We start from the raw sequence: 13,369 nt of genomic DNA on the forward strand, positions 1-13,369 counted from the left end.
GAGAACTTAGTCTCTCTATCTGTGGCAGAACTGTGCTTTTGTTCGGATTTATTTTCACTTGCCTGGCATTGTGCAATTAAATAATCCATCAGTCCATCAATTCTGGTTGTGTTGGCTCTGTACAGCTCTATTCTGTATTCCCACATAGAGCACTTGAAACCCTCTTTTTTACACATCCATCTGTACTATCAGACTAAGATGCATGCTAATTTTATTAGTGACATTGATATGGTGATAATTGAGTGAGGCTTTGTTATGTAATGTGCACTCTGCACTCAGCTGTTATATTGGTCAAGCAAAATGCTTCAACGAGCATCTGATGACGAAGATCCATTAATAGACACACATCTCACCCTCTAGGCTTCATGACTGGTTAATGACATCATATGAAATGGACCATCATGGTCTTGATGGATGATTTCCTGGTACCCACACAGACTGGGAAATGGCACTGTTGGCATTACTGTGGTGTCGCTATGTTCCTGGACCTTACATATCCTGTTAGACTGTAATTATAGGCAAAGAATAGGCTTTTTTAGTGCGACTGTAAAATACATTTTTAGATTAGAAATTGTAGATTCATTCAGTATTAGCCTCACTTTCAGCTGCTCCACACTCCCTGATGTTTTACTCTGATTTGTTTAATCATCACACGTAGGAACACACAGTATCACACAGGAAGGATTACTAGCAGACTTCAACTGTTTCCCCTGTGTATAACCTTTCTCCCTTCACTTTGTTTTTTGTCTCCCTGAATTTCATGAGTCATGATAGAATAAAATCCCTCTGTAGTGTCAAAGTACACACATAGGCACAACATCACCAAACGCTATGCAGAAGCTTTAGCTGCTGTAATTGATAGCATCCGTGCTTTGTAGGTCTGTCTGTTGCAGCAGCTCTCCGCGTGGCTTAGGCTAAACCTGACGTGCTAATAGGGGATTAGCTGTTTTTGTCACCTCATAAATCGGCCCCCATTCAAAACTATTTGAGGGAGATTACCCAGTCTGCGTACTCCCAGTGCCTGGCTGGTAGACCACAGTTATGCAAGTGGGATATGCATACTCTTCTGTGCACAGGATTGCACTGCAAGATGCACATGCAAAAACACGGATAGAGTGCACACACACACACACAGACACACACACACACACACACATCAGATCCTGTGTGCAATTCCCATTGTAAAAGCAGATTACCCTTCAGGCATCCTCTCACATTGTCACAGTATCATGTCACTTTTATCATGGCCTAAACATTTTTGCCGCTCACCATCAGGATCAACGTAAGATGCCTGACTAGTTAAGTGACTCCCTTAATGATGGACTGATCAATGTTGTCTTCTCTTTCAGTCGGCAGGTTAGAAGAGCGAGAGTCGGAGCTCAAGAAGGAATTCAACTCCCTCCATCAGCGACACACAGAGGTGAGGGGGGCAGCGAGGGATGGAGGGTGGAAGGAAGTGTTGCTTAGCGTGATTCTTGCTGCTGTGGAGTTGTGATTAGGAATAATGTTCATGACTAGTTTCCTCTGGATCTTTTGTTTTGCCCTTTGCAGATGATCCATAATTACATGGAGCACGTAGAGAGGATCAAACTGCAGCAGATGAGTGAGAACTCGGAGTCGGGCACGCTGGGTCGAGTCAGGTAAGGCCATGCATGAGGAGTTTGCATGTTTAGAAACACAAGCCGTGTGAAGCCCACCAGGAAGGAACCATATACTGTATATCATGGCAGACGACACTATTGACAAACCCACGAACAGCTGTATATTAACCAACATATGAACTGAGCTTTTGAAGGTTATCAGGTAGGTAGTGAAAATAGTGTTTTGACAATATTTTAAACTATATTTATCTGGAGAAGTTTTATATTAACTGTAACTGAAAATGCTGGTCCATTTTGCTTCAATCTTTACAAAGAGCACAAACATAAGGAAAACATTAATGGTTTCAAATTACATTTAATTTACTTTTTGGTTTTCACATTATTGATAGTGCTTATATCAAGTTAGTCAACATGAAAAAATCCCAACAAATTAAGAGCCAGTAGTGGGGCAACAGCGGCTCAGCAGGGAGTGCCATACTCCACTTCCGGATTGGGACAATCAAAGAACCGCTTTCTTATCTTCTTATCTTCTTATCTTGTTTCTCCAGGAAAGAGCGGCCCCTTTCCCTGGGGATCTTCCCGCCATCCGGAGGGGGCTCTCTGCTGATCCCAGACCCCCAGGCCAGGGCAGAGACACCGGGCACAGAAAGCTGGAGGTTCACTGACCCGGCACAGCCACGCTCCAACACTAGCCTCAAGGTGGGTGTCTGGGTGGCACTGTGTGCACCTCATATCTATGTGGACATCACAATTTGTGGAAAAGAAAAGCTTATTCCACTGTCATTTTTCCTCAGAATGTAAAATTATTCAATTCACTAAATGCATGAGATCAGTTTACAAAAAGTATACAAGTTACTAGTTATACAAATTACATAATAACTAAGTATTAACACTTCTAGAGCACACTCACTGTTTTAGTTGTCTCGCCGAGGTGAGTATTAAAAGCATATTTAAAACAGAAATTAAAATATAGGTAATGATAGGATCACTAGAATCCCATTCCCTGGATGAGTGTTTTCAGCCCTTCTGCTAGTAGATAGAGGAGGTTGGCTTTGGATCCATGAAAAATAGAGAGCCTTTGATAAGGGTTGGGCGTGCTGAAGCGTATTTTAGTAGGGATCTGACAAGGCCATCTCTGTTTTCAGACATCCTCTCTCTCTCTTTCACCATTCAAGGATATGCAAACATGTCTGTTCCCTTGATGAAGCAGGGTAGATTATTAAAGTCTCATGAATCTCATGAATATTCAGAATTGCAACAATTTCTTACTTGATTCAGGCTTGCCCCCAATTGATTTCAATTGCCAGGTGAATGTTATGCTTTATTGTATGATGTGTATTTCCAGTGATTTCAATTTAAATTAAATTGCTATAAAGACTATTGTGAACAAATCTCCCCACACAAACATTATGATGGCTATGTTCTCTAAGCTGAGATTTAGCCGTTTCCTATTTTAAGCAGTGATAGAAATAAGCATTGGTACCCCTCAAAACATTTTTGGGTGTGTGGGTTTTGTTTGTATCTCTCTGGCAGTTAGGACCTGGAGGGTGACTGTGTTATTTCATCCCACTGCTGCGTTTCTGTTAAAACTGGGACATCAGCTCCGTGGCGAGGTGCATGATGGGAGCGATGCCGCTGTATGGCTCGCAGCCAGTCACTGAGGGAAAAAGAGCCCAGCTGGAATGTGATTGGCTCTTATGTAATCAGTGCTACAGGACGGTCATTGTTGAGCCATGGCCTTTTGAACATGGATGGCTTTGATACGCAGACAGGCTTTTATAGTTGAGCACGTCACATCTATTTCTGGGAGGGGATCGTGTCGCCTTGTGACGCTCTGCAAGTGGAAAGGACAGGTTGATGATGTGCATATGCCCTCATGCCAGCCATGACCTAAGCTCCATCCACAATGTGAGTCATATCAGCAAGACCTTTCCATTGCCTTTGAAGCTGGGATAGTTATGTATCCTAAATCACTGCAGTTTGTTTCTTACAAAGGGACCCTAAAAAATGAATGCCACTATCAATAAATCTGACATGTAGCAGGTAAATTGAAATCATGATACACAGAAATCATACAAGGCTGTACGCATCTCAAATTAGGGTCCCCCTGTATTGTTTGGGATACTGATAAAAGGAAATGTAATGCTCACAGTCTTGACTTCCAGCCAGCAAGCCACTCTCACACACACACACACACACATACACGCAGGCTTACATGTATAACTATACTCTGTCATACGCACACACTACTTTCCATTGGATTCACAGTCATGCACGCTGTCTGGTGTATGCACTTCTGCTGAACTGCTTCTGCACCTATGAGCTTCATTGTAATTCTCTCCCCCCCCCCCTCCAAGCAGTTGGACTTGGACGACCCCCCAAAGAAAAGGGAGGGTAAGAGTGCGCAGGACACTACTTGGGGGAATTCACTGGCTGACGACTGCAAGGTAGTTGGATGAGCGGTGACTGGCGGAAATACCAGGCAGCGACACGCTTGCACGGGCCGTGGACGGCACAGTGTTTGTGTTTGCGTGTCTGTGGGCTTCAGTAGTCTCCTCCACTATGCTGTTTCATCTTTTCAAACGCGCCACCTCTCTCTTTGTGCATTTATAGACCCCGACTTCACAGACCGCCCGTGCCACATGCAACCACATTGTACATCAAGGCCGCATCAGGTCTTTCAAAATTTAAGTGCCCTGTAAAGGAAAAAAAGAAAGAAAAAAAAACCCAAGCATTACTTTGATCTCAGCTGTGTACACTGAGGATGGAATAGGCTAATTATTAGTCTGTTAAGGTCATTAATGGTGTGGTTGCATCTGGCCTCTATTTTGTTTTTCATTTTGGTGAAAATGCATGATAGTTTTATATTTCACACGCTGTTGTTGCAGTTTTGCTTCAGTTATCCATGCTAGCTTTGAAGCAAATCTCAATTTTACAGTGACATTTCTGATCACTCATTTTAGAGTAACTTAGCATCATCAATTCAGGTAGTATTCTGTCTCTTGACGCTGTAGATGTGTGCTCAATATAGCATTAGGCCTAACTAGATTTCTGATCTGTCTTCATACATTTTCAGTGAGCCTCTTAAACTCACTTTTTCTCTTAGGTGTTTTTCTTTTATAGTTTTGTGTCAGTCTGTGTTGTGTTGTGATGTTCCAGAGGTAGAGTATCTCTCCCATTGTAGCTGTAGTTTATGTTCACTTCACGATGTGTGAAGCCCCCACAATCCTTGTGGATTCTGTGGATTTGATGTGCGTGTGTGCGCCCTAGCTCTCTGCTGCTTATGCTGTCTCTCTGTGTCTGATTAGAAAGCAATCCCTGTTCCCTCTTCACGTCTATTCAGTGTTTCAATGTTGTTTCATTTTTGTGTTCATTTGTAGTATTTCTCTGAATTGACACCTTTCCCTAATGTTTTCATGAGCTCCAATTTCAGAAAAACAGTTCCCTATAGCTTAGCAGTTCAGCGATATTTATGATTAATAGATTTCTTTTTCCACTCTTACTGGAATTCTTTCACAGAAGGGAAAAAGTAATCAGGTTTTAGAGGTAGATTTTCAATTGATATCATTATGGTGCTCCAGCCATAAGAAATGTAAAAGTTGCAGGAAATTGGACTCTTGTCTCTTCTGTTATGTGTGCAGCGTTGTATGTATTGCATCCCCAGCCTTTGCAGTTTGTGTGTAGCACCTTTTTTGTTCCAACCTAATGCTAGCCTGTCAGATGTTAAACTGTGCTGTGATGGTGTCGTTTCCTTGTCTTTTGCACTGTGGCGTCTGCTTCCTTTGGGGTCAAGGTTAGTGTCAGCTTGACCCTTGACCGTGAACAACTAAGTCACTTATCATTTCAGGACGAGCTGTCGGACTTCAGCGGCTCCAAGTCGGCCACGCCAATGTCCACCACGGCCTCGGACATGGAAAGGGAGGATGGGAACAGTAAGAGCACGGAAGTGCAGGCTGCGCCGGGGACCAGGTCCATATCTGTGGGTAGGTCAACCACCATGGAACCGCCTTAGTTACAAATGCCAACTCAACAGAATCAGAACCATAGTCACTTCATACAGGAATTAGTCTTGGTGGCCTTGGTGCAGAAACATATCGATTAACATGTAGCAATTTTGTACATATTTAGACACACGGACAACAAGACTTCACATACAGTGCAGGGCATATGATCGACAGTAGACTATACACTCTACAAAGATACATTCAACATCCAGTCACTGTGTGCATTCAGGCAGCATGTAGGGATTTTTATTGGCTCAGAAAATCTGTTTAAAATGTGTATATAGGCTAGGATACTGTACCTTAAAGCTGGGTGATACTGCCAAAATGTATTATTCACATTTTTAATATTTTTTCAATTATAGAATTAGCCCAATAAAATTATACCATCAAGTGAATTTTCAGTGATAGAATGGTCATTATCCTCTATTCTGATGGTTTTATTACTATTAAACCAACGTAAAACTTGGAAACCGAAACACTATAGAACAAGTCAGGAACCAAAACATTGTAGTGTATTCATTCTAATTTGAACTGTTGTTAATAAATAAAATTGAGGTTGGCTAAATCTTCAATCGTTCAAACTATACACAAAATTATGAAAGAAACTAAATTTTGTTTTTTGCAACCTGGAATTGTGCTTTGGCCACCGCCAAAAAATTCTCAATATAGGAAAAACCCTGACATGGCATACAGTATGGTTGGAGCTGTAGAGATGACAAATAATCATAGTCTGACACATCCCACCACACACAACTAATGACACATTTCGGTTAGGATTTTTGCTCACACATGTCCTCTCGTCTCTGGGTCATTCTGGCACTTGTCTTGTGTTGTGTAGGTTTGCCTGAAAACGAGGAGAGCTCAGATGTGCAGGATATCATCGAGTCCACCCCCGAGCTGGACATGGATCTCAGCGGATACAAGGCGTCCAGGTAGGCCAAAGAACATGCTGTCATGCGTCAATTTTAAACAAAGTTGCACCAGGTAGTGATACATCACCTCTAATGGTTATCACTCTTCCAGCACCCCTACCAAAGGCATCGAGAACATGGCGTTTGACCGCAATACAGACTCCCTGTTTGAGGAGTTGTCGTCTGCAGGCACGGGGCTGATAGGGGATGTGGATGAAGGGGCCGACCTGCTGGGTGAGAAAGACCTCAATCTGTCTATCTATAGTGGCACAACGCAGCACTGTAAAGGAATGGTGTAGCAGCTCTGAATACATTTTATATGTGATGTATTGGAATAGTCTTACTTACTTAAATTACTTGATTCAATCAGAAATTGACTCAAAAATAGTGAAATGACCATAGTTATACATATGGTGTTTTTAACTTTAGAATATAAAACTAGAAATTGTACTACAAGTACAATTTCTTGAATGAATGCTACAATTGTAATATTTCACATGTTGCCTGAGGAGATGATTATATACTATATAAATCTATAGTTTATTTCTATGCTTATCTACCCATCAGGATAAAAATACATACAATATCTGGCTAACAGAATTTATCCCATAATTTGTACAAAATATTATGGGACATCAGAGCATTGTCAATAATCTAATCCTAATTTTTCTTGCGCCATCAGTGAAACCAAGGTTATTACATCAAAACTAACTGCATTACTTTTGCCATTTCTCAGCAAATTATCAATGTAATCAACTGCTTTTAGGGGATTTTCAAGGAACTTTAATGCTATTTACCTGAGGCACCTGTGTTTGGCTAGCAGCTGCTGTTCTACTGACTGTACCAGCTGCTGATTGGTCGTAACGGCACCATCTGCTGTTAGCTGCAATGCTACAACACTTGCTTTGGACTAGCTGTTATGCTAATACACAGTGTCAGCCACCTACCCATGTTAACCCCACCTCTCTTTCTCCCGTGTCTCATCCTCTGGCTTTTGTCCATAATCCCAGTGGAGTACTCTGGTGTGTATGACCTCAAACCTTTCCTTAGCTAAACGTTCTTCCTTAATTTCCCCTTGACCTTTACTCACTACTCACTTTTCTCCCATATTCTCTCATCAGCTCATAGCTTCTTGCTCATTCTGCTTGTTAGCAGCTGGCACATAGTTTAAATGATGCAGTTTAGAGCTTTTCAGCTGCCTGCTTTTGACTGCCTAGTTCCTCCAAAGTCACAGTTGTGTAGACGTTGAGACAAAGTTTAAGAGGTGCATGAATGGCGGAGTTCAATGCTTCTTTTGGATTACATATTTTAAAATGATGCATCATTTGCACAAAGTAGGCCTAACTCTTGTTTCTTTTACAGCTTAAAATGATTTATTTTTGCTCTTGTTTTTTCCTCTTTTTTTTCTTTCTTTTTTTTACTACTGCCCCTATCGTATCTAGCTAATCTTAGAGACCCAGCAGCTTCTCTTCTTCATCGCTTGTAGAGTCCACAGCTAAACATTTAGCTCTGGCTCCATCGGTTTGGTCATTCCGCTGTCTCACACTATCTCCACCTCTCTCTCTCCCTCTCTCTTTCTGCCTGACTTGGATTGCATGGTTTTCTCAGACCTTAGTTTGCTTGGTAAGACCTCACCCACTCTCTCCATCCTTCTCCTGTCAGTCATGTGACATGTTGTGTGTGTTTGTGTGCTGTGGTCGGTTCTGCACATAGTTGCGTGTGTTGTGAACCCCAACAAATATCTCACCAGGAGATATTTCACACCCTACGTTGTGTCTTGTTTAGATTTTAACACATTAAGAATAATCTACTGATGCATCCTCTCTAAATATATAGCGCTTATGTAGTCACTTCTCCAGTTTGTGCTCAAATAGTTTTTCTTCAATAGAATTCCAACGTTATTGTAACTTCTATTCAGGTATGGGCCGTGAAGTTGAAAATCTCATTCAGGAGAACACACAACTGCTGGAGACAAAGTAAGTGTGAAGTTTTCTCAATTCATTATGTGTTATGAGTTTGTTATTTGATACTTTAGATCTGACATTTCTTAATCCTGTCTGCTATAAAACATACTGTAGGTGGTAATCGGTGGTAACTGATTGGTATGAGTTAAGATAGATTTTATTGTCCCATCCTTGGTCATACAGAAAAGTTTCAACAGTATTGTGTAAGGATACAAAAAAAAATGTCCTCATCCCTTATTTCCGCAGGAATGCCCTGAATGTGGTGAAGAATGACCTGATAGCGAGGGTGGACGAGCTGGCCTGTGAGAAGGAGGTGCTGCAGGGGGAGATGGAGGCCGTGCTGCAGGCCAAGACCAAGCTGGAGGACAAGAACAGAGAGCTGGAGGAGGAGCTCAAAAAGTAAGGAAACAATCGTAGCAGATCGCGGCGTCTTTGTCTTGTCGAGTTTATTTATATAGCCCTTTATCACAGTCAAGTCTCAAAGGGCTTTACATACCATCTTATACCATACTAGATCATACATATACATACTACAGTACATACATACACATTATATACATCCTATACTAGGTCACATACATACCTCATATACATCGTTTGCTACATCATATACATACTATACTAGATCATATACACTACTTGACTTATGCTAACTTTTCACATACAACATAGTTTTTGCAGGTTCTGGGAAATTCTGGCAGCAGATATTGGCAGAGTTGTGTGTTTTGTTTTTTTTGGGTTTTTCTTTCATATTTACGTTGCGAGTTATCAATGAATGTTTTTTTTCCAGAGTGCGATTGGAGATGGGGGAAGTGAAACAGAAGTCTAAAGATGAAGAAGATGTGAGTCTCTTACTTTTTAGAACGATTTCTGCAACTGAAGAATCCCCCTGCATCACTTGTTTTACCTGTATAAGAAAAATAGCGTGTTCACTTTGCATCTGTCTTGCATAAATTGTAGCTCAGTCATAAAATGATGAATACATTTCTGTGTGTGTGTGTGTGTGTGTGCTGCTGCCACAGAGCGACGTGCCTACGGCCCAGAGGAAGCGCTTCACCAGGGTGGAGATGGCCAGAGTCCTGATGGAGAGGAACCAGTACAAGGAGAGACTGATGGAGCTGCAGGAGGCCGTGCGGTGGACAGAGATGATCAGGTGAGGAGATGAGGCTGGGTGGATGGATGGATGGGCTGCACAATTAATCATGTACAGAATAATTGTATGCTGTGATTTTAGGTCCCACAATGTATAATTAGCATGTTGGCAATATTGATACAATTTGGAATGCCCTCTCTAGTTGAAAATGGTCAAGATGTTCATGTGCAGTGCAAAATGTGTACAATTTTGTTCTTGAAATCAGTAATAATCATGATCACTTGTAAAATAATATAGTTTTTTGATAGAATTATTCAGCCTTAACAGGACAAGAACATCATATAAACTACTGTTCAATCACTTCTTAAATCAGTTATAAAGACAATTTTTATGTAGTTATTTTATATTTATATTTATTTTTTTAATAACTGTATTTCTTATATTTGCCTCTTTTATTGTTTTTTTAATTGTGTATCTTATTGACTTTTGTTAATAATTATTGTTTTATTGTAACGCTGATTTAAAAAGTACTACACAAATAAAGTGTGTTTTGCATTCATATTCATTATTTACCACAGAGACAAAAGCTATCCCAATATCTGGTATATGAATAGCATCGTAAGTCAACCCACTGCTCCGTTATCTGTCCAGGTCAGGTCAGAAAGGATAAGGAGAGGATACGAGGAAGAAAGACATTACATGCCTGGGCTAGGCTTGTCTTTTCAAACAATATGGCCGGTTGGACAAATTGGTCAATAATTGTCTGCTCATCTAAATTCTTGCTTAAATGTAGGATGCAGTCGGACACTGCAGATGGCACTGGACCCTCTATATCCTCAACCTGTACTCTGCCTTAGCCTGAGAGCGCCTGGAAAATGACGACAAATAATGTGATGTCATCTTGTCCTCTTTTCCTAGGGCTTCAAGAGAAAATCCCGCTCTTACAGAAAAGAAGAAATCCAGCATATGGCAGTTGTAAGTCCTCTCAAATTCACCATTTCATTTTTAAAAACTAGAATTTTATGTACCATCCTGATTGATGCTTTCGTTCATTTGTACTCTTGGTATCTTAGTATTGACTGCCTCTTTATTTCAATACACACATTCCAAATTGACACCTATTTAATTTTCTCTGAAAACGCTCAAATTAAAATTTCTTTTTCTTATCTTTCCGTGGATGTGCTATTGAATTGGCAGCATTAGGTAAAGATGGTTTATTAAGCTTCCTCCTAGCCAAACCTCTCTCTTGCCCTCCATCGATACAAAACTGCTCCTTCATCACAGTTGGATACAACCTAGATTTGTCCTTATCCATGAAGTTTTCTCTACCTGCATCAGTTGTTGTTATCACAAACCGCTCAGACGTGACTCTCCTTCTGCCCCCGGGCTTTCCTGTCTCCCGCCTGCTGTGTCGCCTTTGATGTTTTCCTACTCTGTCTGCTCATAGACAGCTGAGGGGAGAGAGACTTCTCTCAGCAGCATAGACACGTGCGCTGTCTACTCAAAGTCACATTGTACCTACTGATCAGTAGGCTTTTTCAGTAGAAGGAATTTTAGAAGGGTTTACTTGGCATGTTTTTCTCTAAAATGTGTTTATTGATAGACAGGTTATACTGTTTTACCAGGTTTGATTAAGTAGACATTACTGACCAGAAAACAGTGCAGTTTACAACTACACAGTATAGAGTGTGATATCAGTTATGGTACAATTTACCAAAAATGACAACAAAAAGGCGCTAGAGACACATTAGCATTCATCCTGGTATGGTTTGAACGTAATGTTATAGCAGTATTGGCAGTACTGCTTTGATTTTGTGTGTAGTGAACACATTTTGAACACTGATGCAATCCGGTGAGATTATATTATCGTAGGTTAGGGGTCAAGTCTCTTTATGCCACAGAGTTTGTGAGCTGTGGTTACGTTTCAAGAGGGTAAATTAAATTATTTATGGCTGGTTTTAAAGCTAAGATATTTAATTTGCTTTTGAACACTGTGATGTTTTTATTCATTTATTTTTTCACACTGTACATGGGGATAAATTTTTCACTACAATTATAATCGTGAGCCTGATTGGAAATATGATGGACTAACTTGTCTGATTGAAGAACTTCTTAAGCCTCTCAGGTGTCTTAAAAAGTCACACGTACTGTCCTGTGTAACTATGCTTTAGAATTACAACTAATATAGAGGGAAATATGTTTGCAGTCCATGTGATACAAGTTAGATGTGGTAGGTGGTGCTCGGCTCAGTGTGGCTCAGTTTCCCAAGACTCCCAGCATGCTTTACTTCACTGTACAGTAAATGGTGGTAGTGGGTGACCCTTGGTTGTCTGGTTGGTTGGTGACCCCCTACCTTGCTGTCCCCCTTTCCCTTTCCCTGCACCCCTCCGTCTCCCTCTGTGGCTCTCCTAACTCCGCCCCCCGCAGCTTCAGCAGACTGTTTAGCTCCTCCTCCTCCAGTGCCCCTGCTATAAAGAAGGCGGAGCCCCAGTCCAACGTGAAGTACAACGCTCCGGGCGGCCTGGTGAAGAGGAGTAGCACCTTCTCCCAGTTCCCCACAGAGAAGTCTAAGACGTTCGACTTCCTCAATGAGGAGTGAGTAACGGAGACTGGTGACAGTGGTTACCATCAGGTTGATCTAGTTACCTTTGAAGGAATAATACACCAAATAACACATTTCCTGATTTGATGACACAAGTCACAATTAATAGTTGCAGCCAAAACAACCCCTGGTACATTAGATTCGGTATTTTAACAAAAAAGTAACATTTGAACACAGATGCAGACAAATATTGGTCATTGAATAGTCATGGAAATTCAAGGGATTTGATTAGCAAATAAGGAACCCTGTATGATGCTGTTATGCTGTTAGTAGTATCGACAAACATAAAGTCAGCGGACATTGTATGTATCTTGTTGTATTTTACTTTCATTCCTAGAATAATTATTGCATATTTTGATATTCATATACCAACAGACCATATATCCGCTTTATCCATCAAATAAGTTTTTATCTGTTGTTGTGTGGCAGCATCACAGTGCCAGCCTTAGGGATTTGATTCCCATTATGGCCCCCCTACTAAAATTGTATGCCCTCAACATACTGTAAGACATTTTGTAGATATTTTTCCACCAAACGGCCTACATTAACCTATAACTGATCACATTTCTCCCTCTTTTCTCCTCCACCAGAACGGACCCGTGCAGCTCGCCGTCCCGTAAGGAGCAGAAGAGAGCCCAGTACAGACAGGTGAAGGCCCACATGCAGAAGGAGGACGGACGAGTCACTGCACATGGCTGGAGCCTGCCCAGCAAATACAAGGTGACAGAGGGGATGGGGTCAGGGTGGGGTCAGGGTGGGGGTGGGAGTGGAGGGGTGAATGAAGAGGACAGAAGAGTAAGTGAGTGGGAGGACAGAGAAGAGGGGATTATGGTAACTTAAGAGGCTAAAGTTGTAAAATGAACATGTAGGAAAAAGGACACAAGAAGCACTAATTTAAAGCTAAGGTGATTGATCTGAAAACGGTTAAAGGAGAAGCAGCAGCACACTAAAATTATGTTTTTGTGGCTTTTGTGTGTGTTGGTTGTACTCTCACAGGTGGCAAATGGGGGTCAGACGGAGAACAAGATGAACTTACCTGTACCAGTTTACCTGAGACCTCTGGATCAGAAAGATGCTTCTATGAAGGTACACAAGGGAACACATACTGATACACTTTCTTGCAATGTGCTCACTGATAACTGTGCCTTTTTTAGTAATGAAATTTTGAAGAAAATTAGTTGTTTATATGATATT

At 41.2% G+C, this 13,369-nt stretch overlaps 1 protein-coding gene across 2 annotated transcripts in view; it reads left to right on the forward strand.

Annotated features, from left to right (window-relative positions):
- The window catches only part of LOC139643468 (C-Jun-amino-terminal kinase-interacting protein 4-like), a 31,360-nt gene that overhangs the window by 7,298 nt on the left and 10,693 nt on the right, over positions 1-13,369 (forward strand). Inside the window, exons 3-18 of one of the 2 annotated variants that reach the window (XM_071518615.1) lie at positions 1,350-1,420; positions 1,552-1,640; positions 2,150-2,300; positions 3,962-4,048; positions 5,449-5,584; positions 6,444-6,537; positions 6,629-6,750; positions 7,527-7,538; positions 8,435-8,492; positions 8,727-8,879; positions 9,271-9,322; positions 9,503-9,633; positions 10,492-10,548; positions 12,001-12,168; positions 12,766-12,895; positions 13,172-13,261. In XM_071518615.1, the coding sequence (XP_071374716.1) occupies positions 1,350-1,420; positions 1,552-1,640; positions 2,150-2,300; positions 3,962-4,048; positions 5,449-5,584; positions 6,444-6,537; positions 6,629-6,750; positions 7,527-7,538; positions 8,435-8,492; positions 8,727-8,879; positions 9,271-9,322; positions 9,503-9,633; positions 10,492-10,548; positions 12,001-12,168; positions 12,766-12,895; positions 13,172-13,261 (1,601 nt within the window). The remainder of the gene's footprint in view (positions 1-1,349; positions 1,421-1,551; positions 1,641-2,149; positions 2,301-3,961; positions 4,049-5,448; positions 5,585-6,443; positions 6,538-6,628; positions 6,751-7,526; positions 7,539-8,434; positions 8,493-8,726; positions 8,880-9,270; positions 9,323-9,502; positions 9,634-10,491; positions 10,549-12,000; positions 12,169-12,765; positions 12,896-13,171; positions 13,262-13,369) is intronic. The other variant, XM_071518616.1, reaches the window with a different exon arrangement.

The sequence above is a fragment of the Centroberyx affinis genome, unplaced genomic scaffold (genome assembly GCF_046629955.1).
Source record: "Centroberyx affinis isolate AG114_WGS23_722 - 3 ecotype Tasmania unplaced genomic scaffold, CSIRO-AGI_Caff_v1 ptg000616l_1, whole genome shotgun sequence".
Lineage (NCBI taxonomy): Eukaryota > Metazoa > Chordata > Actinopteri > Beryciformes > Berycidae > Centroberyx > Centroberyx affinis.